The sequence below is a fragment of the Nannospalax galili genome, unplaced genomic scaffold (assembly GCF_000622305.1).
Source record: "Nannospalax galili isolate Female #2095 unplaced genomic scaffold, S.galili_v1.0 scaffold285, whole genome shotgun sequence".
Taxonomy (NCBI): Eukaryota; Metazoa; Chordata; class Mammalia; order Rodentia; family Spalacidae; genus Nannospalax; species Nannospalax galili.
Window position 1 is genome coordinate 4,615,090 of NW_008355157.1, and position 24,264 is coordinate 4,639,353.

At 48.4% G+C, this 24,264-nt stretch overlaps 1 protein-coding gene and 1 long non-coding RNA gene across 4 annotated transcripts in view; one reads left to right on the forward strand and one right to left on the reverse strand.

The window, feature by feature from the left end:
* The window catches only part of Actn1 (actinin alpha 1), a 96,948-nt gene extending 84,929 nt beyond the window's left edge, over positions 1–12,019 (reverse strand). For all 3 annotated transcript variants that reach the window (XM_008852174.3, XM_008852172.3, XM_008852173.3), the window contains exon 1: positions 11,667–12,019. In XM_008852174.3, the coding sequence (XP_008850396.1) occupies positions 11,667–11,771 (105 nt within the window). In that variant the 5' untranslated portion in view covers positions 11,772–12,019. The remainder of the gene's footprint in view (positions 1–11,666) is intronic.
* Positions 12,020–12,185: 166 nt separating this feature from the next.
* The window catches only part of LOC115067533, a 14,022-nt gene continuing 1,943 nt past the window's right edge, over positions 12,186–24,264 (forward strand). Inside the window, exons 1-3 of the long non-coding RNA XR_003846938.1 lie at positions 12,186–12,798; positions 18,681–18,777; positions 19,122–19,331. This is a non-coding gene — a long non-coding RNA (uncharacterized LOC115067533). The remainder of the gene's footprint in view (positions 12,799–18,680; positions 18,778–19,121; positions 19,332–24,264) is intronic.

Sequence of the window (24,264 nt, forward strand, 5' to 3'; positions counted from 1 at the left end):
GGAGGCAGAGGCAGGCAGATCTCTGTGAGTTCAAGGCCAGCCTGGTCTACATAGTGAGTTCCGGGACAGCTAGGGCTACAGGGAGACCCTGTCTCAAAAAAAATTATTTTGTTGCCAGGTGTGGTAGCGCACACCTTTAATCTCACACTCGGGAGGCAGAGACAGGTGGATCTCTGAGTTCAAGGCCAGTCAGGTCTACATAATGATTTGCAGGCCACCTGGGGCTACAGGGAGACCCTGTCTCAAAAAGACCAAAAAAAAAAAAAAAAAAAAAATTTCCTTTGTTACCTTTTATGTGTGTGTGTGTACACTATGGCATATGTGTGGAGGTTATAGGACAACTTTCAGGAGTCAGTTCTTCAACCCATGTGGGTTCTGTGCCCAAACTCTGGTCATCAGCTTGCTGTCAGACCTGCTGGCAAATACCTTTACCTTGTTAACTAGCATGTGCAAAATCCGAGATTCCATTCCCAGAACCATAAAGCAAAATAATATCCCCCCGCACATACACACAGGCACATAAAAATAAAGGTAGTCAGGCATGGTGGCACACGCCTTTAATTCCAGCACTTGGAAGGCAGAGGCAAGTTAGATCTCTGTGAGTTCAAGGCCCACTCGGTCTACATAGTAATTCCAGACCAGCCACGGCTACGTAATGAGACCTTGTCTCAAAAACCAAAAAAGAAAGGAAGGAAGGAAGGAAGGAAGGAAGGAAGGAAGGAAGGAAGGAAGAAGGGAAGGGAAGGGAAGGGAAGGGAAGGGAAGGGAAGGGAAGGGAAGGGAAGGGAAGGGAAGGGAAGGGAAGGGAAGGGAAGGGAAGGGGAAGGAGGGAAGGAGGGAAGGAAGGAAGGGAAGGGAAGGGAAGGGAAGGGAAGGGAAGGGAAGGGAAGGGAGGGAAGGAGGTAAGCAAGCTAGCTAGCTAGCTTGGTCTTCATTTGGGCCTAAGTGCAGAAAAATATCCAAATCTCTAACAAGAGACCACAGGGCCTCATGTGTACATCTCCAATCCTGGTCACAGTAACCAGGATGAAGGGCAGGAAAGAGAGATTTGGTCCCAGTTCTCTGAATCCATGAAAAAAGATCCAAGAGCCAACTCCTCCAAATCTCAGCTCTCAGGGTTGAGTCTGGAAAAGCATTTTGGGTTCCTGGAAAGAAAGGCCCCTCCAAAGTACCCGGAACTGGACTGGAAGGTGCCATTATGTATTACCTGGAGCAGGCCTGCAGTGTTTGAAGGGAACCATTCTTCCACCAAAGTCAAGGCTGTAGCCAAAAACAACAGGGGGGCTGCTGGGAGCCCCAGAGACACAAACAGGCCTATGTTCCAGTTGATAGGGTAGGTAACAATCATATTTATAGGGCTGGGAGGGGACTGAGAGGGATTAAAAGCTCTACTTCCCTCTCTCCATCCCCAAACCATAAGCTGTTGGGTCACCTTGGGACATGAGAAGAAAAAAGGCCCGGTTCTCAGAGCGCCTCCATATGCAAGAAATGGAATCTCTGGTCCAACGAGGAAAGCCAAGATGCCATCGAGAATCTGCCTAAGGGAGGCCACGCAACCTCCAGGTTACCTCACCTGTGGCATTTCACCTACAGCAGATTGGAAAATGGAGCCCAGCACCAATCCATCTTTCTCTCATTGTAACCAGTAGCTTTGCAGATGGCTTTAAGAGAAAAAAGGGAGGAAAAAACTAAAATTGGGCAACTCTCCTTTGAGAAGCCAGTACCCACATTTGATTATATCCGATCTGCTTTCTAAGTCTCCTCTTTGAGAGGCCCACACCCATACTCTCAGGTGTGTCTATCTTTCACAAGTGCCCCTCTCTCTCTTAACCTTCATGCTTAAGCCTATATTAAAAGATCATTATTAAACAACTTTCCTATAACACCCAAGTAATTCCAGCACTTAGGAGACTGAGGCAGGAGAATTACTGCAAGTTTGAGGCCAACCTGGGCTACACCAGTGAGTTCCAGGTCAGCCTGGGCCACAAGTCAGAGACCCTGTCTCAAAAGACTAAAGTAAATAAATAAATCTTCAGGCCTATTAAAAAATATTCCCCTACAGGCTCTGGTCTGCCACCATCCTGTGGCCTGATATGTCATCTAACTTTCTATGCCTTACTTTCTCTGTTCATAAAAGCGGTTACATCCTCACAAGTTAACTCACCACCATTAATGGAAATAAATCACATCATGATTAATGCAAGAGCATAAATGTGAAAAATCATGAATCATAAAATAAGCACTGGAATACGCTTCTTGCATTCTTATTCACTTACATGTAAGTCTTGTGCCTCTATTAAAACATAAACCCCTTCATATTGAAGGGTGTGTCTGTACATCTGGTTAAAATGAGAATTCTGAAATTAATCTGCCTACCTTTGTTTATAACCTAGCTTCATAGCTGGTCAAGTTACTTCTCTGGGTCTCAATTTGCCAAGAGCTGCTATGCAGACTGAGGTAAACCAAATCATTTAACCTTCAATCGGCGTGAACTATTGGTCCTTTTACTTACTTGGAGAACCAAGACATTGTTAACAAATATTAGTTAGCTAAGTGATATAAAGCAGATATCTCTCCTGCCCAGCCTTCCTACCACCAGCTCCTCTGCTCTCCCCCAGGAGTCAGACAGTGTTTACATTTCCTTCTCAATATCTTTTGAGCTTGTGAAATGCTTCCAACCAAAATGAGCAGTTCCCTTTAAGGGCCAAGCGCATGAATGCCTTCCCTTCTAGTCCTTTCTCTGTGTGGCTGGGGACATGTGATTCTTGGGATCTAGCTCGAGAACTTCCTCTAGAAAGTATGATCATCCCACATCGCTGGAATGCTGCTGGGGATGTTAACCAAGGCCACTAATAAAGCATGACATACAGTCCCTGTGCAAGGGATTCTCCATGTCCTCCAACCTGGACCCTTTGGGACGAAGGCCTAGAGAGGACTCACTCCCTCTCAGTGGAAAGCAGAACCCAACCCCACAAGAGGCCCATGGTTAGCCAAGGACCAAGCAGGCAGTTTCTAGGGGAACGGCATCCTCCGCATCTACGCCCAGTTCCATTCTCACTGCCTTTTATTCTCCTCCCGCCTCTGTAGTAGGCTAAGTCACCTACCCACTATTGCTAGGCAACGTCCCAGGGAGATGATGCTGCCTCCCCACCCCATGCCTGCCTAGGACCCTGAGGATGGCAAAAGGCAAGAAGCAATCACAGGCCAACAGGGTTTATATTAATTTGGACATCCCCAAGACTCTCCTCTAAGACTGGGACCTGGGGAGGTGAGGAAGGCCACTCTGCCTCGCCTGTCCTTCTCAGCCTGTTTGTGCTTATCTGTCATCTAGTCTCAGACAGTTCCCAAGAAAAAAGGCAATCACACACCATGCTCTCTCATGAAAGCTGCTGTTCCGGATGCTTTACTCCCATCATGGCCCCAGATCCCTGGACCAGGAGAAGACAGTGATCAAGGAAGGTTGGGTGGGGGACCACAAGAAATGAGGATGGCAGATGCCATCAGAACTCATTAAACAGTATTCACATCTTGGAGGTGGGATGACAGGCAACTGTCAGCTTCTTTTTCATATCAGTCTTTTCTTAGGTTTTTCAAAATTAAGATACAGTTCTTATACCATCAGTGTCACTATTTTTGCAGGGTGTGATCCAGTAATTTTTAATCTATTCACAAGGTCATGCAATCATCACCACTGTCTAATTCCAGAACATGTCCATCCCTAGGGTTTCATTTGTACACATTTGTCTTTGCTTAATGTTCCTGTGCATTCAGACAATTGTTTTATAAGCAGCACAGCAAAGCAAACACCAGAGGGGGATGGGTTGTCGGTTTCAGCCACGGCCACCTGGCCTTGTGATCCTAGAAATATTCCATACTGCTGGACTGTTCTCCACCTGTGAAAGGGGCAACAGTAGGGCCCACCTCACAGTGTTAGATGCGCTCATGCACATTGGTCCTTAGGATAGATGGTGACACTAAGCAAGCCACTGTTAATTATGATCCAGACTTGGGGCCTACATAACCACTAGGCTGGGCTCCTGGTGCCCCACCTATCAAAGTCCTCTGAGATAGCCACAGACAGTGGGAAGCAGGTAGAAGAATGTCTTAGCAATTCTTTCTGTCCCCTAGCTCTCATCTTCAAGGAAGGAAAGATTCAGGGAACCTAGATTTGAGGCCTAGCCTGGGAACGGGTGGGAAATCTTGGTGGTACACTGGGGAAGGAAAGTAGGCCTCCAAATAGCTCTGAGCCCTAGTTTGCTGGGTCTTCTCTCTCCCTGTGCCCTGAGGCTTCTTGCCTGAGTCAGAGCCAGGTTTGGGTGAGGAGACCCTGAACTGAAGAATGAACTGACCCATCTGAATCGGACTATGAGGCTTCCTCTGCCTGTGGGCCTCTCACTCATGACTTCTCTCTGGGCAGTTGCAGACTAAAACAAACCACCTCCAGCTAGAGGGCTGCAGGACCTGTCAGTATTCTTGCTGAATAACTAGGCCCAACTCACAGGTCCATTCCTGCAGAGACATGGGGCCACTGGTCATCTCAAGAGGAGATAAAGACAAGGCAAGTGGATCAGATGATCCTCGTCTGCATGTCGGACAGTGGATCACACACTACAGACAGCTGAGTGAGGTTGACTGGCTGGGATGACCCCAACTATAACTGAAGAGGTGTAGGCCTTGAGATCCTGACCTGTGACTTGCTTGGACAGTTTCATCTAGCCATCACTCTCAGAAAGGGAGGAGTTAGGGATTAGGTATGTTGGTAGAGCACTTGGCTAGGATGCATAAAGCTCTGGGTTCGAGTCCCAACACCACACAAACTGGGTGTGCTGTTACACACCTATAATCCGGACACTTAGGAGGTAGAGGCAAGAGGATCAGAAGTTCAAGGTCATCTACAGCTACACAGTGAGTTCAAGGCTAGCCTGGGGTACATGAGGGAAAAAAAAAAGGACAGAAAGAAGGAAAGAGGGGAGGGAAGGAGAGAGAAAGGAAGGGAAGGAAAGAAGGAATAAAGGAAAAAGTAGTTCAGGGAGAAAGAACAGGAATGCCCCAGCATATGACTCTGAGTGGCTTGCTTACCCTCCCAGGCTTCTCCCTTCCCCCTTTGTGAGGTTTATGTCACAACTGTCAAAGGACACTTAGGTTCTCACCAGAACTGTCTTTATAACCCAGAGGCCCCTTACTCAAACTACTCATGCATGGTACCTTCTCCATCAAGGCTGTGTGCTGGCTCCTGCCCTACCGTGGCCACAGAATCTTTATCAGTCATTCAGTCCACCGGCTATCACTGACACAGCCTAGTAGGACTGTGTTCCCTTTCCACCTAAGCTATGGTTGTCATGACCCCACAGGGCAGAGGACCGAGCGCTGAAGTTCAGTTAACAGTCCATGACTCTGGAAGGCATCTCAGGATTCCCACCCAATCAAGGGTCAGGCTCTTTCCTGAAGCCACACAGCAGAATGCTCATGACCAGGTCATGCCTCAGGCTTGGACTGTTCCACCCTGGCTCTAGACCCACAGAAGGTACTAAGTCTTATGTGACAAGTCCTCAAACCCAATTTATGGTCTGTGGCCACTGGCTAGGCGCCCAGCTCAGGCCTTCTTTGAGAGGATGGAAGGGGAAACAGCCTTGTAGCCCCTCCCCAAGAAGTCAGGCTCAAGAACAGTGATCACTACCCTTCAGGAGCCTACCAGCCTCTTTCTTTACAGATCCACCTGTACTGTCTCATCATTTCTCAAAACTGGAAAACCTGGTCTGTGGCTCAGGACAGGCCTTCTCACAGCTGCCTGGTCTAGAGCCAGCTGGCCTCTGCAGCCTAATGGCTCAGTCTTCCCCTCCTCCCACTTCTTCAGGTTTTGTCTACCTCTTAATCAAGCAGTGGGAGAGGCAGCTGTTCTCAGCATGCCCATATAGAGCAGGGTTTGGAGAGGAAGGAGCTGCATCAGGTCATAGAATAAAGTGGGGTAGGGGAAGCTACTAGATGGTGTGGCAGGCCCCAAAGAATGCCCTCAGTTTTTAAACACTGGGGCCCGAGCACACTCCTGGACTAAATGGCTTTTATGGGATATTCACACTGTATGTGTCATTTTTCTTACACCATAACAAGATGATACACTTAGTTTAAGCAATTTTTTTCCTGTTTTTTAATGTGACTGAGTGTATTATCTGCATGTATGCAAGTGCACCCGTGTCTTGCAACGCCTGCAGAGGTCAGAAGAGAGCATCAGATCCCCTGGAACTGGAGTTAGGAATGGGTATTAGCCAACGTGTGGTTGCTAGGAACCGAACCAGGGTCCCCTGCGAGAGCAGCCAGTACTCATAAACACTGAACTGTGTCTCCAGCCCCTTTTCCTACTTTTTTTTTGAAACAGGGTTTTATGTAGCCCAGGCTGGTCTTGAACTGCCTATAAAGCTGAGACTGTTCATCTAATCTTCCAGCCTCTGTCTTCCAAGTGCTAGGATTACAGCTGCATACCAAACAAACCTAGCTAAAGAAGTATTTTATGTGTTTGTAGTGCTGGGGGTAGAATCCAGATCCTTGGGCTAGCAGGAATGTATTCTACCACAGAGAAATGCTTCCAGTCCCTGAAGCACTTGGAGTAATCACCCCTTAATCCCAAGTTCCCAGTGGACAAGAGAGTCTACATCATTCCACAGCTGACAAGACCAAGCAATTATGAGTTCTAGTGACTTACAATGAACCAGAGTGGAGCTCAAAGTCACCTGTCAAGGGCTATGTGCTAAGAGCTATGCTAAATCCCCTACAGACATTCTTTTATGCAACTATATGAAACAGGTTCTATATCCATTTCCCCAAGGGTATCATCAGGGAGAGGAAAGAAAGAGGTTTACCCAAGATAACACAATTATTCAATGGAGGAGCCAACATTTGAACCTCCAGTGGACCCAGTACACATTTATCTACAGAAGCTGAGCCAGGATGCAGCCCCAGGATTCAGTGGTTTACCAAGAACTCTGTCCTCAAGCCCCAGCCTTAACCAGGCTACCTGCAACAGTCCTATCCTTGTGCTAGACACCAGAAATTGAGTGGAGAACAGGACAGCCTAGGCCTTGGGTCCCACAGACACTGACACAGGAAGGGGTCTGAGAATGGGAGAGCAAGTTCTTTTCAGTTTCACTTCCAGAAGGCTCCACTCTGGTTTGGGATACTGTCTTTCCCCAGGTAAGCCCATCCACTCAGGCTCCGCGCCCTCTTCAAAGTCCTCCCTCCACCTTTGCCTGATCCTTGATTAGCTCCTGTGATTGGTCCTGCTGCCCAGAAACCAGTGTGTATGAGGTAGCATACCTTTGTAGACCTGGCCTTCCATCCATGCAGAATCAGGATATGGACCTTACCCACAGCCACCTTCATTCATCTGCCAAGGCTGCTTTCTGTTTCAACAGCTATTCACTCAATAAATACTGATTAAGTGTTTCCATGTGAAAAAGCCCAGGACTGGCACCTGTGGGAATACGCAGTCACCCAGAGGACTTCGGAGGGAAGAGAACACAGTTCAAGAGCAGAAGCAGCACTTCTCACATCTCACCTCAAAATGAAATCAGCTAATTTTTACAGATATGGACCTGGAGGGTCAAGAGGAACTGGCCCAAGGTCACAGCATGAAGAGTCAACACCTGACTCCAGGTCAATTGTCTCTCCCTGTGTGCACATACACTTAAGGGTGTGGCAAGACCTATGTGAGTGAACAGAGGCCACGGTCATGGTAAAAAGAACATCTGTCTTGGGAAAAGCTGTAAGTCACCTCCTTGGAGGCTGGAGAGATGGCTCAGCAGTTAAGAACACTGGCTGCTCTTCCAGAGGACAGGGTTCGGTTCCCAGCACCCACCTAGAAGCTAACAGCTGTACTTCAAACACCTGTCCTTAATTTCAGTTCCAAGGGATCCGATGCCCTCTTCTGTCCTCCAAGGGCAGCAGGCATGCATGTGGTACACTTACCTACATGCAGGCGAAACACTCATATACATAAAATAATTTTTTTTAATCTTTAGAAAAGAATGGGCACCTCCTCAGGTTCTGTGACATAGCCCCTTTATATGTGGAGGTATCGGGACCAGCCCCAAGAACTGTCCCAAAGCATTCTTTGGAGAAGGGACAAGCACAGGCACCCCTCTGCAGCTCCTTGAGTCACGCTTCCTGCCTGCTCAGGCTTCCACCTGCATTCACCTCCAAGGAATCAGTTCCTACCACCGCATTTCATAAGAACCTGTAAGAGCTCTGGAGGGGTAGCAGGGCAAGAATGCATCATGTTCACAGATGAGGAAAAAATGGAAGTATTCCAAAAACAGAAATCTGGTCTAGCTCAGTCAGTATCCCATTTCTACTCAGCAGCACACGCCTGCAATTCCAGTTATGGCAGGGGCAGAGACAGGCTGATATCTGGAGCTTACTGTCCAGCTTAGCCAAGTCAGTGAGCTCCAGGTTCAATGAGAGTCCATGTTCCAAAAAACAAGATGGAAGGGCTGGAGACATGACTCGGTAGTTAACTGGTTACTTTTCCAGAGGACCTGGGTCCAGTTCCCAGCACCCATACGGTGAGCAACAATCACCTGAAACTCCAGTTCTAAAGGATATGACGCTCTTTTCTGGCCTCCAGTCACCAGACACACACACGATACGTTTATATACATGCAAGCAAAACATTCATACATATAAAAAAGTAAAAATGAAATTTAAAAAATAATTAAATATGGTAGAAGGCCAGGTGTGGTGGCACACACCTCAGAAGGCAGAGGCAAGGGAATCTCTGTGAGTTCTAGAAGTCTACATAGAGAGGTGAATTCCAGGCCAGTCAGGGCTACATAGCAAGATCGTATCTCCAAAAAAATAAAATAAAAAGTGGGAAGAAGACACTCGACTTCAACCTCTGGCCTCCACACACATGTGTATATATGTATATGTGTATATACATGTGTACACACACACACAGCTCAGAGTACGACTTGCCGACAGTCTCACCAATAGACATGTTGCTCCAGGGCTAAAAGCAGGCAGTCTTTTGCCTCTCATCCAGTAACCTTTGACTCCCACTGTACCCTTAACTCTACCCTGCCTCCTTCAGGAATGGTCAGCTCTGCCTACTTGTGTACTCTGGTCCCCCTCTGTACCCACCCCCTGGTCAGTAGGGACAGTAGCAAAGTCTACAAGTTGCTTTAAACCTTATATAATACTCCCTCCTTATATCCCTATCATCCTGCTGAGAACCAGGAAGGGTCGACATTCTGCAGATGAGGAAACTGAATCCACAAACGGCAACCTACAGAATGAACAGCTGGACTGAAAAAAAAAAAAAAAAAAAAAAAAACTTGGACCATGTTTTCCAAGTCAGAAACAGAGGGCCTTTGGTAGGTGTCCACTATCAACGTTATCAAAGCAGGTGTGGGTTGCCTGACACCAAGACCCTCTGACTCTAGATGCCAGGCCCAGATTTCTTGCCTCCCTCACCAAGGAAGGACAAGTGGAGGAAGCTACCGGTCCCAAACACTGCTGCCTCCCTCCCCAGCCCCAGCTACTTCTCACCCTGGTTTGTTCATCCTCCCCTGTGTCCAGCTCATGGAGCTGCTGGGAGTAGCAACTGGGACAATCTAGGAGATATAATCCTCATCATGCTGGCACACATCAGTCAATACCAGTGCTTGACACTGTTACATATGCCCCAAGATGACCAATTTCCCAGATGACCTGTTCCTATGAAGTCAGAGTTCTGGGAATCTTTGTTTCTCTCAAACTACATGCAATATATTCATTCATCCATTCATTCTGTAATACTGAGTAAGTGTGTAGGCCCAAGGCTCTGTGTCTGTCCTCCAGGAACTGAGTCCCACCCTTACAGAGCCTGGCTCTTAGCACCATCGTCAGAGCTTTCCAGGCACAAAGTTGGACCCTGGGCAGGGACTTCCACTCTCCATGGAAGATCCCAAGATTTCACCCTTCTAATTGCACTCCTCCTGTTCGATTTCAAATCTATTCTCAAGAAGTCCTCTCCTTGAAAGAGAGGGAGAGATTTGCTGCCCTCCCTGTCAATCTCCAAACAGCTCACACAGTTTTCTGCTCCAGCAACCGCTCAACTGTCTCAGGGAATAAGCTCATTGAATGAGGGACTGGGGACAGACCCTCAGCCCCCAGCTCTCCCAGGGGAGGGGGAGGGGGACTTTAAGCTATTGCTAACATTACAAAGAAGCCAGTTCAAAGGCAAAGGACCCTCGGAAGTGCATGTGGCTGTATAAAACGGCATAGAGCAGAAGCCCCAGGCACAGGGGCCCCCAGGTGGCTCTTTAAGGGAGCCCATTGTGGTGTGTTTTAAATTACCTCTGCTTGTCTGATGAAGTGAGTAAGAGGGCACCTTTTCAGGGCTTAGGATTCCTGAGTGAGCTAATACAGGATGCCTTTAGCTCAAAAAAAAAACTTCAGTAGGCTCTCTAAACTCCCCCCCTTTTAAGTTTAAAAAAAGGGAATGAATGTTACCATTTTTGGACATGAACATTCTCCCTCTAGCCCAGCCCTAACCGCACTATCCAGAGGGACGCGCCATCCTGCCCCCCTATTCCCAGATCACGGGGGGGGGGCGCACCGGGGGAGAGAGTATGAATTGGGGAGGGACCGGACCGGAACGAGGGGGGGCGGGGAGCGGTGTCCGGGTACGTGGCCGCCTGGGGCAAGGGCTCACTGCTCAGGCAGGAAGCCGCGACAGGGCTGGGGTGCCCCCCCCGCAACAAGCGTGGTTTCTGACCTCTTCCTGCCACTGGCCACTACACTTGGGTCCCATCGCCAACTCCCCAGCCCAGCCGGGGTAGCAGAGCCCGAACGTCGCTGATGGCCCCGGGATACAGCTCCATGGCTAAACAGGGACCCTCAAAAAACAGGGACCGACTCCCAATATCTCCGAAGATCATCCCTCGCCCCGGAGTCCCTCTACTCGAGCCAAAGTGCCCACACTCGGTTTCACCAGGTCGGCGGAGAAATGCAAGGTTTGCAGCTACCAGCCCACGGAGTTAGGCAATAAAACGGTCCGCCGTCCTGACCCCGCCCCCACAGAGCCCTCGGGGTGCCAGCTAACGCCCCCCGATTTTCTCCGCCCCAGCTGCATTCCGGCGGGTCCTCCTCCAGGCAGGTCCGGAGGCGCCCACCAAGTCCCCAGCACCCGCTTTGCCGACCGCCAGCGGGCCGGGGCTGGGAACACAGTCCAGGGCAGCTGGCCCCCAAGGTACTGAGCCCTGGGCGGCCCAGGAAGCACGCTGCCACCGTACGCCAAATGGAGGCGCCAGGAAGAGGGGAAGGGAGGGGAAATCGATCGCTCGCAGCCATGGAGCCTGGGTCTCAGCCCCAGCCTCCCCAGCACCGCGCCCGCGCCCTGCCCTCACGGGGATGGCTGCTGCAGCAGCGGGGTGGCCTGATCGTCCGCCGCAGGGCGACCTGACCACCGGCGGTGCCACCTCCCCGCGCTCCAGCTCGCGGTTCACGGGCTCCGGGGCAGGGGCGCTCCGCTCTTCCGCCCTGTGCCTGAAACCCAACACCCCACCTCGCAGTGGCCGCGCGGTCCCCTACCCGACCCGTGCGCGCCGGGAACCGGTTCCCAGCCAGTAGCCCCCGACTACGGCGGGCCCAGCGGATCCCGGTTGAGGGCTGCGCGGGTGGGGACGGCTGACCTTTCTCTGCTGCTTCTCCCAGGCCGGATCCAGGAGCAGGTCCCGGTCCCAGTCCTCTTCGGGCTGCATGTAGTCGTTGGTCTGCTGGGAATCATAATGGTCCATGATGGTGCGCGCGTTCTAGGAGCTGGATGCTGGATTTCTTCCTCCACCTTCTCTCGGGACGACGGCTGCTGCTACCCAGGCGCGGGGAGGAGAGGGAGGGCTGTGCTGGCCGGGCCGGGCTCGCTCCCCGGCGCCCGGTTCCGCCGCGACGCTGCAGGCGGAGACTGCTGCTTGCGGCGACAGCGGCGGCTGGAGCTCCCGAACTGCCTGCCTCCGGCTGGCGCTCGGACTTAATCTCCACGCACACTGAGCAAGGCGGACACTAGCGCTGCGGGAGCCAAGGCGGGAGGGGGGGGTGGGGGAAGGGGCAGAGCCCTCCCGAGGTTCTTCATTGGCCAGGGCGAGTTGCCCAAACTTCCCCCCCATCGCCTCTCATTGGGAATTCCTGGCATCCGTCAGGCGGGCCTCCTTGCATATAGGTGGACTGGGAGGCCCCCTCCCGGTGCGCACGCCACCGCCCACTCCCCGGGTTCCCACTCCCCCGGAGCTCATGTGACACCAGCTTAAGCCGAAGGGGACTAAAGCCGGGGGACGCCTTGCAGGGGACCGAGCGGCAGCGCTCCCGGGAGCCCCGGGGACTGGACCGGTTCCCTGCCGGCGGGAAGGCCCGGCACTTGGGCGCACTGGCGTTCCTGCGCCCCCACACGCGCTCCAAACCTCGGCCCCACGCGGACTGCAGAAGGGAAGCCGGAGAAACATTTCATTTTCTCTTTCTCGGGGAACCTGGGTCTGGACCAGTCCCCACCCTCGGAAGGGTGGAGAGGGCCCGCGGTAGAAAGGAATTTCCTGGGAATTTCCTGATTCCACCACCGTTCCCGCCCCGCCCCGCCCCGCCCCACACCGCCCCACACCACCCGGCTGCTCCTTGCCCTGCGGAAGCCAGGTTTGTAGCGGGCAAACCGTTCTCAGGCCACCGGTTCCCGCTTCGCCAAGGTCCTTTTCATGCTTCTATCAGGCCTGGGAGACTGCCCCGCTGAGGGCTTCCAGGATGGCAGCAGTGACGCCCGGCTTCCCAGGATCCCCACAGGTATGCCCTGTGGGCCGATAGGACTGGCTCTACCTTCTGGTGGCCAGCTTCCTCCCTCCCGGTCCTCCAGCTCCTGAGAACTAGGACGAAGGACCCTGAAATTATCTACCCATGCCACGAACCCTTCCCAAACGCATACGCGTGACAGATGAACAAACTGAGGCTTGAAGAACTGAGCTTGACCAGAGACTTAGGCTCTGGACGCCACAGGCGGGTCCTGTAACCTTTTACCTGGCATACAAAACCGTAGTGTGGTTGGATAAGGAAGGAGGAAGGCAAGACTAAACTGCCTGGTACCTGGCGGTACTCCCTGGGCTCAGTAAAAGAAGGATGGAAACTTGTTGGTTCCGCAGTGATGCATCCTGGGAGGAGGCTGGCCTCACTTCTTGGTGGTCTCTGAGATCTGAGTCTGAAAGTAATAAGTAACCCAACAGTGGGTTGTACACTATGCTGTGGACAACAGATGTGTCCGTCTTGCATCCCAACATCTAGCATGATACAGTCAGTCCTTAATATCCAGGGAGATTGGCTCCAGGACCATTGCAGATACCAAAATCTGCAAGTGCCTATCTCACAAAATGGCACAGAATTTATGTATAACCTACGTGCATCCAACCATACCGTTTAAATCATTGCCCAGGATTACTTATGAGACCTGATGTTATATGTGCTGTGTGACCAGTTATACTGTCTTGTTTAGGGATTAGAGCCGAGAAAAAGAAGTGCATGTGTTCAGCAATCCCCTGCCCTGGGATTTTTTTTGGGGGGGGGGTCTTTTTGAGACAGGGTCTCCCTCTAGCCCCAGCTGTCCTGGAATTCACTATGTAGACCAGGCTGGCCTTGAACTCACAGAGATCCGCCCGTCTCTGCCTCCCAAGTGCTGGGATTAAAGGCGAGTGCCACCACACCAGGCTGGGATATTTTTAATCTGAAGTTAGTTCAGTCCAAGATTCTGAAATCCGGAAATGGCCAGTTGTATTTATGGGATGAATATCTTGGGTCATTTGTAAAAATTGCAAAGGTTGATCAATCTGTAGGTTAGGGGAGTGAACAAGTTAGAGGAAGATGCTCACTGACAGGAAGGGCTTTGAATCCAGGTACCTGAAAGGCTACCATAGGTAGGGAAAAAAAAATGCACCTAGTTGACAGAGTGATGCTGGTGTAAGCAGATAATCAGCAGTGTTGGTCCGCACATCATTAGTCAACCACATGAGTTTATATAAGAGTTACAGTCAGCACTGTGCCTTCCCCAATCCCTGGCCGAGGAAATGCTGTGTCTGAGCCAGGGGCAGCAGATTTATGAACTATTTTATAAGCACTTCTAAACTATGGCTCTAAACCTAACATAGAGGGTGATGACAGTGCTGTATCTATTCATTCACTCAATAAACATTTTCGGAGTACCTTCTGTGTGTCAGGGAATGTGCTAGACATTATGTGCATAAAGATGAGGAAACCACAGTTTCTGCCCCACACAGTCCAGCAGAGACAGACTGGAAGCAAAAATGTAACCCAATAAGATAGAAGCAGAGAGAGATCTGATGGGTTCTGTGGGGTTGGGAGGAGCACTGAGCCCTGTGGGAAAGGAAACTTCAGGTGTAACTTTTTGGAGGAGGTGAAACTTGAATGAACATTAAGGAATGAGAGTCAGATGAGTGCGGGAGGTCATTCCAAGCAGAAGGAACAGCAGAAGTGAACACACAAGAGCAGGGATTGCATGGTGCCTAAAGGAATGCCTCACACCCCAATGTGGCTAGACTGGAAATGTGAGGTGGGGGCAAGAGACAGGGCTAGAGAGGAGTTTAATGTGCTATGTTAAGTGAAGATCTGAGGAAACAGGCTGACTGGAAGCTGTAAGACTAGTTGCAATAATCCAAGGTAGAATAGAAAAAAAAAGTTAATAGCGGTAACACTTGGGGATAAACTGAAAGACATGGGAGTTTAATTGGATAGAAAGAGGAGAGAGAAGAGGGGGTTTTAGTTGTTTTTGTTTTGAAGATCCAATCTGGAGCAGACCATGTGGTTTACCTGTAACAGATAATTCAGAAAATAAGCCAAGGTCCAGAGAGGTAGAAATTCCTCCAAATTTGCGTGATGAGACCTAGATCCATGCCTTGAACCTAGTGACTTTCAACACTCATATATTTTATTCCCTGCCCCTACCATGGGATGTATGACAATGCCAAGAGTCGTCGTTGGCTATCACAACTCGTGTGTTATTATTGACATCTAGTAGATAGAGGTTGGGGATGCTGCCCGAAGCCTACATTAAACAGGACAGCCTCCCTCTCCATGACAGTGAATTTTCTGGCTCAAAATGTCAGTAGTGGCTGGGCGTGGTGACTCACGCCTTTAATCCCAGCACTGGGAAGACAGAGGCCGGCGGATCTCTGTGAGTTCAAGGCCAGCCTGATCTACATAGTGAGTTCCAGGACAGCTGGGGCTACAGAGAGACCCTGTCTCAAAAAGACCAAAAAAAAAAAAAAAGTAGTGCTGAGGTTCAGACCTGCTTCAACTATGGATTTGTAGATTGGGAAGTCTGGTAACTGGGGGCTGGGGAAGGAGTGCAACCAACTGACATGGAATAAGAGAAAAGGATTGAGAACAGGGTCGTGAATTGAGTTTAAACACGGTTCTCGGGAAAGCAGTTTGGCTACATGGCTTTGACCTCGGGAAACAAAAGTGAACATCATCTGCATATGGGTAGTACTGACACCATGAGACCATTGGTAACAGATGCCAACATGGAATAAGAGGACCAAGGCAGAACCTTGGCACACAACACTTAGAAGGAAGGAAAGTGGGGTTGCTCAGTGATAGAGCACCTGCTTCACATATATGAGGCCCTGGGTTTGATCCCCAGCATAGCAAATAAGGGGAGGAAAAGGAAAGGATGAATGAATGAAGAGAAACGAGAAAATAAAGATCAAGAACTCATGAAAGAGACAGAGCTGGTGGTCAGCAAAGAATAATGAGAGCTTGCTACATAATTGTGCCACAGAAGTAAAGGGGGTAATTCTCAAAGTGAGAAGAATGCTGGACCACAGCAAACACATCAGAACAGCCTGGAAAGTAAGACCTAAAAAAGAATGGATGAGTGTCACAGCTGAAAATTCATTTGTCTGGCCTTTCATAGAGTGGCCAAAACTGTGAGCTTAAGAGACACTAAGAGATGACTAAATTAAGATGATGAGTGTAGAAGGGAGAAATAGCGGGCTGTAGAGTGGGGACTGCTCAAAGGAGGATTTCTTGTAAACAGAAGAAACTTTAGTTGCTTATAGTCTGAGGATGGAGCCAGTTTGGAGGAGAGGCTTGAAAACATAAACCAAAGGAAGCCTGGTGTGGTGGCACATGCCCTTAGTCCCAGCACTCAGGAGGCAGAGGCAGGTGGATCTCTGTGAGACTGAGGCCAGCCTGGTCGATATACCAAGTTCTAGGCCAGACAGGGAGACCCTGTCTCAAAAAAACAAAAAGCAAATGAACAAAAAATAGAACACTCATCAAGTGCAGTAATGTTGGGCACATGTGTCTACATCCATGTCATCTCCAGCCAAGTGAAGATATGGAACATTCCTAGGACCTCAGTTCCAGTCCTAATCCCCAGCCACTTAGGTTCAACCATTCTGACAGTGTTTAGCATATGATTATTTTTGTTTCTGAACTTGATATAAATACTTATGTGTACTTTGGTTTCTGGGTTTTTAGCTCAAATGTCAATGAGAATCACTTATTTTTGACTGTGTCATCGGTTTTCAGAAGCTTGTTTGGTTTGAGTTTTTTGCCTATTTGTTTTGAGACAGAGTTTCGTGTAGCCCAGGCTTTGTAGCTAAAGATGACCCTGAATTTCCTTTACTAGTATGTACCACCACACCCAGTTTATGCACTGATGCATGTTAGGCAGCACTCTACTGACTGAGTTATATCCCCAGCCCCATGTCACAGCTTTGGTTGTGAGTTTTTCCACTGTAGGAGTGCATCCTGAGTAACCAGCTGCTCCCTTCTCTTGTCCATGGGCATTTGCACTGCTTACTGGTTGGAACCACCATAAAGAAAGCTATGATGAACGTGTGTGTGTGTGTGTGTGTGTGTGTGTGTGTATTTGATGAACATATGCATCCATTTCTCTTGAATGTATACCTCCAAGTGGAACTGCTGGGTCACAGGGTTGGCATATGCTTCACTTTGGTAAATATTGCTAAACAGTTTTTCAAATTGGCTGTTACAACTTACTCTTTAGCAGCAGGGGATGAGGATTTCAGTTGCTCCACACTCTCCTACCACCTGGTATTGTTGAAAAAAAAAACCATTATGATGGGTGAACAGTGGAGTCTTTTTATGGGTCTTTTCATGTGCTATTGATCATCTGACTAAATAACACCCATTCTTGCTGCCATGGATTCTAGTAGCAACCAATTGTCTTCTGCTTGCATGCATATTTTAGTAATTCCCCAAATTTCATTCATTCACTCATTCGTTCATTCACAAGTATTTATCTATGCCTGCCTCTGCCCTGGAAGTAAAGATAGAAGAGTGAAGATGAAGAAAGGGCTGAGCAGATAGTTCAGTTGGTGAAGTACTTCCCTTACAAACATGAGGACCTGAGTTTATCCCCTGCACCCACATAAAAGCGGGGCATGGTGCCACACACCTGTAACCTCAGTCTGAGACAGGAGGCTCCTAGGGGCTTACTGGCCAGTCAGTCTAGCTGACTCAGCAAGCTTCAGATTCAGTGAGTGACCCTGTCTCAAAAAATATGGTGGGAATGCCTGAGGAAGACTGCATCGACTTCTGGCCTACATATATGCACAAAACATGCACACACACACACACACACACACACACACACACACAAAGAGTGAAGAAGCTGGTTAAGACGACAAGCCTATAATCCCAGCACTTGGGAGGCTAAGGCAGGAGGATCTTCAGCTTGAGGCTAGACTCGGCTACATAGCAAGACCCTATCTCAAAGCATAAAACAAAGCAAAGCATAGAAAAAAAAGAGCAGAGAGGAGCCAGCATGACAGATGCGGCCCTGTTTCTATTAAACAGTACATGCTTAATGGACTACTGAGTAGACGATTGCTTGGTACTGAGTTTTGTTTTATTTTGTTTTGCTTGGGTAGGAAGCTAGAGGAAGTCTCTTTTAATGACATTTCAGTTAATTCTCATTTTTTGTTTTGTTTTTGTTTTTTGTTGTTGCTTGAGACAAGATCTCACTATTAGCCCTGGCTGGCCTGATACTTCCTATGTAGGCCAGGTTGGCCTCAAACTCACAGAGATCCACCTGTCGCTGCCTCCCAGGTGCTGGGATTAAAGGCATGCCTAGCTGACATTTCAATTGAAAGCTTAAAAAAAAAAAAAAACTTTAGAAAAAAATATCCCTGGCTAGGCACAATGGTGCATACCCATAGTCCCAGCTATATAATGGAGACTGAGCCAGGAGGATCAGTTGAGTCTATGAGTTTCAGAGCAATCTGGACAACATAATAAGACTCAGAAAAAGAACAAACAAAACAAAATCCTGGGCTGGGGATGTTGCTCAGTGGTGGAGGCACACTTAGCATGTTCAAGGCCCTGGGTTCATCCCCAGAACTCCCTGTGATTATGTGTGCAGAGAAAATGGAGCGGGGTGAGAGGGTGGGTGAAGGCAGGCAGGCAAGGCCAGCCTCATTGGGGAAACCACACTAACCCCTCCCAGAAGCTTAGCCTTTCTTGACCTTTTGCACCCTTCCTTTGGGTTTCTCTGGATGCAAAGACAAAGGTGCTGAGCTTGTGGGAAGAGCTCTGAATGCCCTATGTATACTGGTAGGTGGGGACTGAAATGCTAGAAATTTGCTCAGGTGGTGGCCAGGAAGAGAACACTGAAGTCCCTTCTTCACTAGGTGAGCCTTTTGGTGGAGCTGCTGAAAGAAGTGCCATGCCTCCACCTCCCACTTCCCTCAGCCTCCTCCATTATCCATTCTCCAAGCAGCTGCTTTGGTGAGTCACCAGAAGCCACAGGTGCTCTGTGGTTGGGTGAGAGAGCCTAGCTCTGGAGTAGAGGAACAAACCTCCCTGGGAAGGAAGCGGGCATGGAGATGCCTAGGGGTTCTGGAAATGCATAGCACACACCTGCTCCATGCCAGACAGCATCCTGGGAGGTTCAGAAAAAGTCCTTATCTTCCCACAGCTCTTGCTGTAGCTGGGTCCAGACCTGGGGATTCCTCATAGAATCCAGCCATGTAACCATGTTCCTGGTTACAGATAGGCACAATCTGAAACCGAACTGGACTGACATTTGTCAAAGCAACCTCAAGTCTGTGTTTTCCTTTTTTTTCTGGCAGTACCGAGGACCAAACCTACGGCCTCATGCATGCTAAATGAGTGATCTACCACTGAGCCACAGCCCCATGCCTTGGATTGACATTTGAAGTGACACAGAGAAGACAGAGTGCCAGTCCAGGGCCTGGTAGGCAGCAGGCCTCCTCAGTTATCAATCCTTGCCCTGCTGTGTGTTGCTGACTCTGCAGATCCCTATAGGAAAACACTGAGAGGTAGAATCTGTAAGATACTGGCAATGAAAAGTACTGTGAGTCTCCTAGTCCATCAATCTGGGGATTTCCTTCTTTGTGTCTTGGGCTTTCCCTCTTCAGAGTGAGGGTGATGGGTTTCTTATGGCTTTCCTAAGAGCACAGAACTCATTTGAACATAAAATAAGGAGGCCTTTTTAATCTGAAATTTGCTTCCTTGCTTATTTTTTTACTTTTTTGTTTTGTTTTGTTTTATTGAGACAGGGTTCTCACTATGTAGTCCCAGCTGGCCTGGAACTCACTATGTAGACCATGCTGGCCTTGAACTTACAGAGTTATGCCTGCCTCTGCCTCCCAGGAGTGCTGGGACTAAAGGCGTGTACCACCACACCCGGCTGGCTTTTTTATTTTTATTTATTTATTTATTTATTTATTTATTTATTTATTTATTGTGTGTATCCTGGAACTCACTATATAGACCAGGCTGGCCTTGAACTCACAGAGATCCGCCTGCCTCTGCCTCCCAAGTGCTGGGACTATAGGCATGAGCCAACACACCTGACTGGCTTTTTTATTTTTTAAGACATGTTTTCACATAGTCCAGGTTGACCTTGAACTTTCTGTAAAGCTGAGGATGGCCTTGAACGCCTGATCCTCCTGTCTTCACCTCTGAAGAGCTGGATTACAGGCTTACATTACCATGCCAGTGAAGTTCAAAATATAAAATGCTCCTAAAATCAAACTTTTAGAGTATCAACATAACACCACAAGTGGAAAATTCCATACCTCACTTCACGTGATGAATTACAGTCAAAATGCAGATGCACTAAAAATATTGTGTAAAATTACCTTTAGGCTATGTGCACAAGGTGTATTTGAAACAGAATTGGATTTTGCATTAAGATTTTGGACTCTGTCCCTAAGACATTATATTATGTATATGCAAATACTCCAAAATCCATGGTCAGGGGGTAGGGAGACCCTGAAAGCATTTCAGATAATGGATATTCAAGTTGTATTTGTAGAAGGGTAGGAGATAGGAAAAACTCACTATACTTTCTTAGGTTTCTAGCATAGAAAGCCAAACTAGTTCTGTTCTCTGTCCCAGTAGCATACTAATTAGTAGACTCACTTCCTCCTAACTCACACAGCACACCTCTTAGAAAGTAGAACTTACTCTCTGCTTTATTTGAGCCCACTGTCCAAATTTTTTTCTCCTCTATCCCTATGAGATCTTAACTGTAGGAAACACAGCTTTGATCAAATTCAATCTCTCTGCCTCAGTTTCCCTGTCAACCTGAGAGAGGTCTTGGGAGGCCAGTCCTTTGTCATGGTCTACAAAGGCATTTCAGGAGTCATTGAGCTTCCTGAGAAGCTGGTACTAGAGACACTGAATGGGCTGTGTCACTCCTATACCTCAGCAGGCAGCCCTTAGCCCTCACCTCTTACTTGACTGAAGCTGTTTCCATAGATGCATTCTTTCCTTCCCACTGTAGACTGCTGGAAGAGGGGACAATGGGCAGATCTTGCCCTTATAGCATCTCTAATAAAAGTCCAGTCTTTGCTTCCCATGCTCTGCCCAGCTGTCTGGCCTCGGGATAGAACATCTGGCTTTCTGTAACCTCTCTACCCCAGCTTCCAGGGCTAAAAGTCAAGAAGAACCTGCAGCTCTCTCCACCTCCAGCAGCTACCCCCGGGGTCAGCTCTGAGAAAGGAGATAGCTATGTTAGACAGCTGTTCCCTGGACCCTCCAAGGAGTGCTCCCAGCTATGGTTAGTTCCCAGGAAATACCAACACAGGCACCCAAAGCACAGCTGGGAATTCCTGGTGAGTAATGCCCCCACCTGGGGGCTGGCAGGCACATTCCAGGGACTGGGGGAAGGAGAGCCTTGGAGGGCTTGCGCTCAGCCCTAGAGTCCTGCCAGGTCACTCCCTGGAATTGATGAGATAGTTTAGGTGGAAGGCAGGATAAGGTCAGGAATAGAGCTCTGGGGTCAGCTAAGTAAACCTAGGGTTTACAAAGAAGCAACTTGAGAGGCTGGACTGGCCAGGTGGTCTGGAAGCTTCTGAGTCTCCTAAGAAAATCCTTGAACTTCTTCCTCAGCTCTAAAGACAAAGAGGGTTTGCATCTTTGGAAAGTGTTTGGCCATCTTGAATGCTAAATTTTTATAAAGGATACAAATGCTCCCAAAGGTACTTGATTTTTGTTCCAATGTTTTTTGTTGTTTTTTTTTTTTTTTTTGCGGGGGGTGGGTCTTTTTTGGAACAGGGTCTCCCTGTAGCCCCAGCTGACCTGGAACTTGCTATGTAGACCAGGCTGGCCTTGATCTCACAGATATTCTCCTGCCTCTGCCTCCAAGTACTGGGATTTAATGCTTGCACTACCATGCCTGACTTAATGTTCTTTCTTAATGTTTGAATTGGTTATTGTTTGTCTTTGTTTTTTTTAAACAATATTTTATTATTTTTATTTTATGTATATTGAGTGTATTGCCTGTAAGTATGTAAGTGCACCTATGTCGTGCAATGCCCAAGGAGGTCAGAAGAGGGCATCCGATCCCCTGGAGCTGGAACTATGGATGATTGTTAGCTGCCAAGTGGGTGCTGGGAAGTGAACTTGGGTCCTCTGCAAGGGTAGCTAGTTCTCTTAACTGCTGAGTCATCCTCTATGCCCTGGCCCTTTTTTTTTTTTTTTTTTGGTCTTTTTGAGACAGGTCTCCCTGTAGCCTCAGCTAACCTGGAACTTGCTATATAGACCAGGCTGGCCTCAATCTCACAAAGATCTGCCTGCCTCTGCCTCTGAGTACTGGGACTAAAGGCATGTGCCACAACACTCAGCCTGTGCTCAACTTTTAAAATATTCTTTCAGTGGATACAAACATAAAACTAGGTACAAATTTCTCAAGGTTTTACATTTAGCATCAACAATAAAATAAAAATAGATCCTATTTAAAATAAACTATAAAACCAGTAAGGTTCAAATGAACTACATTAATTTAAATGGGACTGTTGCTATTTGTTGAAACTAAATTGCTGCTCCCAGCAGGCCTTAGATCTGGTTGCGATGGAGCAGGTGCCTCCTCTGCACCCAGGATGACTATATTACCAGGAGCCAGGCAATGACTCAAATCTCCTGCCACGTTCCCTGCTTGAATTGCTATATCAGGGTGGCTTTTAACCTTCACTTGGTGGGAACACACTATAATGCATGAAGTTCCCCTCTGCTGTTTTCTCATTAACACTCAACAATTAGAGTTTAAAACAACAACTTTAAAATAAAAAAAAAAAAACAACTCTTGGTACCAACATAATCCTTCTCTCAAGTTTCAGGGCCTCGCACTTTGCTTCATCTCACCTCCTTCACAAAGTAGCTGCACATACTCACTCCTTCATTTAGCCATTGCTTACTGAGTTACCTGCTACGTGCCAGGCACTGATCTAGGTATGCAGGACAGATCAGGAATCAGAATGCACACCGCTCTGCCCATGAAGTGTACATTTCAGTGGAAGAAGCTGAAAAATAAATAAGACCTTGTCTCAAAAAAAGGAAAGGAAAGGAAAAAAATAAAGGAAATCTAAAAGGATGGGGACAGAAGGTGGTTACTTTCTTCTAGAGGGGTGAGGGTGAGGGAGATAGCTCAGTGGGTAAAAGAGCTTGCTCCTCAAGCATGAGGAGCTAAGTTTGAATCCCTGTGTAAAAAGGTAAACATGGCAGTGTATGTGTCTGTAACTCCAGCCCTGTGAAGGGCAGAGACGGGAAGATGATTGGCGCTCACTGGCTGCCAGCCTAGCTCCAGGTTCATGAGAGACACTATCTCAGAGGAACAAGGCAGATGATAGAGCAGTACACCTAACATCCTCTTTTGGCATATACCACACACAAGTACACCATACACACACACACCTGACATCCTCTTTTGGCATACACCACATACAAGTACACCATACTCACACACACATATTCATACACACATACACATACACAAAATAATTTTTTTTTTTTTTTTTTTGGTCTTTTTGAGACAGGGTCTCCCTGTAGCTCCAGCTGTCCTGGAACTCACTATGTAGACCAGGCTGGCTTTGAACTAGCCTGCTTCTGCCTCCCGTGTGCTGGGACTAAAGGCGTGCACCACCGTGCCCGGCATCAAAATAACATTTTTAAAAAGATTAAAATGGGGTATTGAGGTCTTGAGTAGTGCCATTTAAGACCTAGTGAGATGAGGAAACCAGAGCGTTCCGGGAACGGCCAGGTCACAGTGGCTAGGGTAGCACGAGTGGCAAACTGAAGAGCACAATGCAAATGCAGGGACACTACATACCAGTTGTTTTGCTGCCCAGCAACTACTTCCTGCTACTGGCAACTGTGCCTAGATATTCCTCTAGGGAAACCGCCCCTGTGCTTCAGGTAGGGATGACCCCACCCCTACCAGCCCTGGCCAATCAGGAACTACGCAGTTGCCTTAGGAATGGCTATGACACCCAGTCAGAATGAAGGGCAGCAGTGAGCCTCTTGGTCGCACTCCTGAGGGAGATAGTCTTTTCCCCTGAGATCCCAGCTACTAGCTTACTGAGACTGAAGTCACCATATGGAAGCTGAAAAAAAATTTTTTTTTTAAGAGAAGAAAAGTTGGGACTGGAGAGATGGCTCAACAGTTAACACTGGCTTTTCTTGCAGAAGACCCGGGTTCGAATCCCAGCATTCACATGGCAGCTGACAACTGTCTGTAACTCCAGTTCCAGGGGGTCCGACAGTCTCTTCTGCCCTCCGCGGGCATTACACAACACGGGTGCACTTACTTACATGCAGGCAATACACGCATGCACAGAAAATAAAATATAAAATATTTTTTTTTAAAAGAGGCGCCGGGCGTGGTGGCGCACACCTTTAATCCCAGCACTTGGGAGGCAGAGGCAGGCGGATCTCTGTGAGTTCAAGGCCAGCCTGGTCTACATAGTG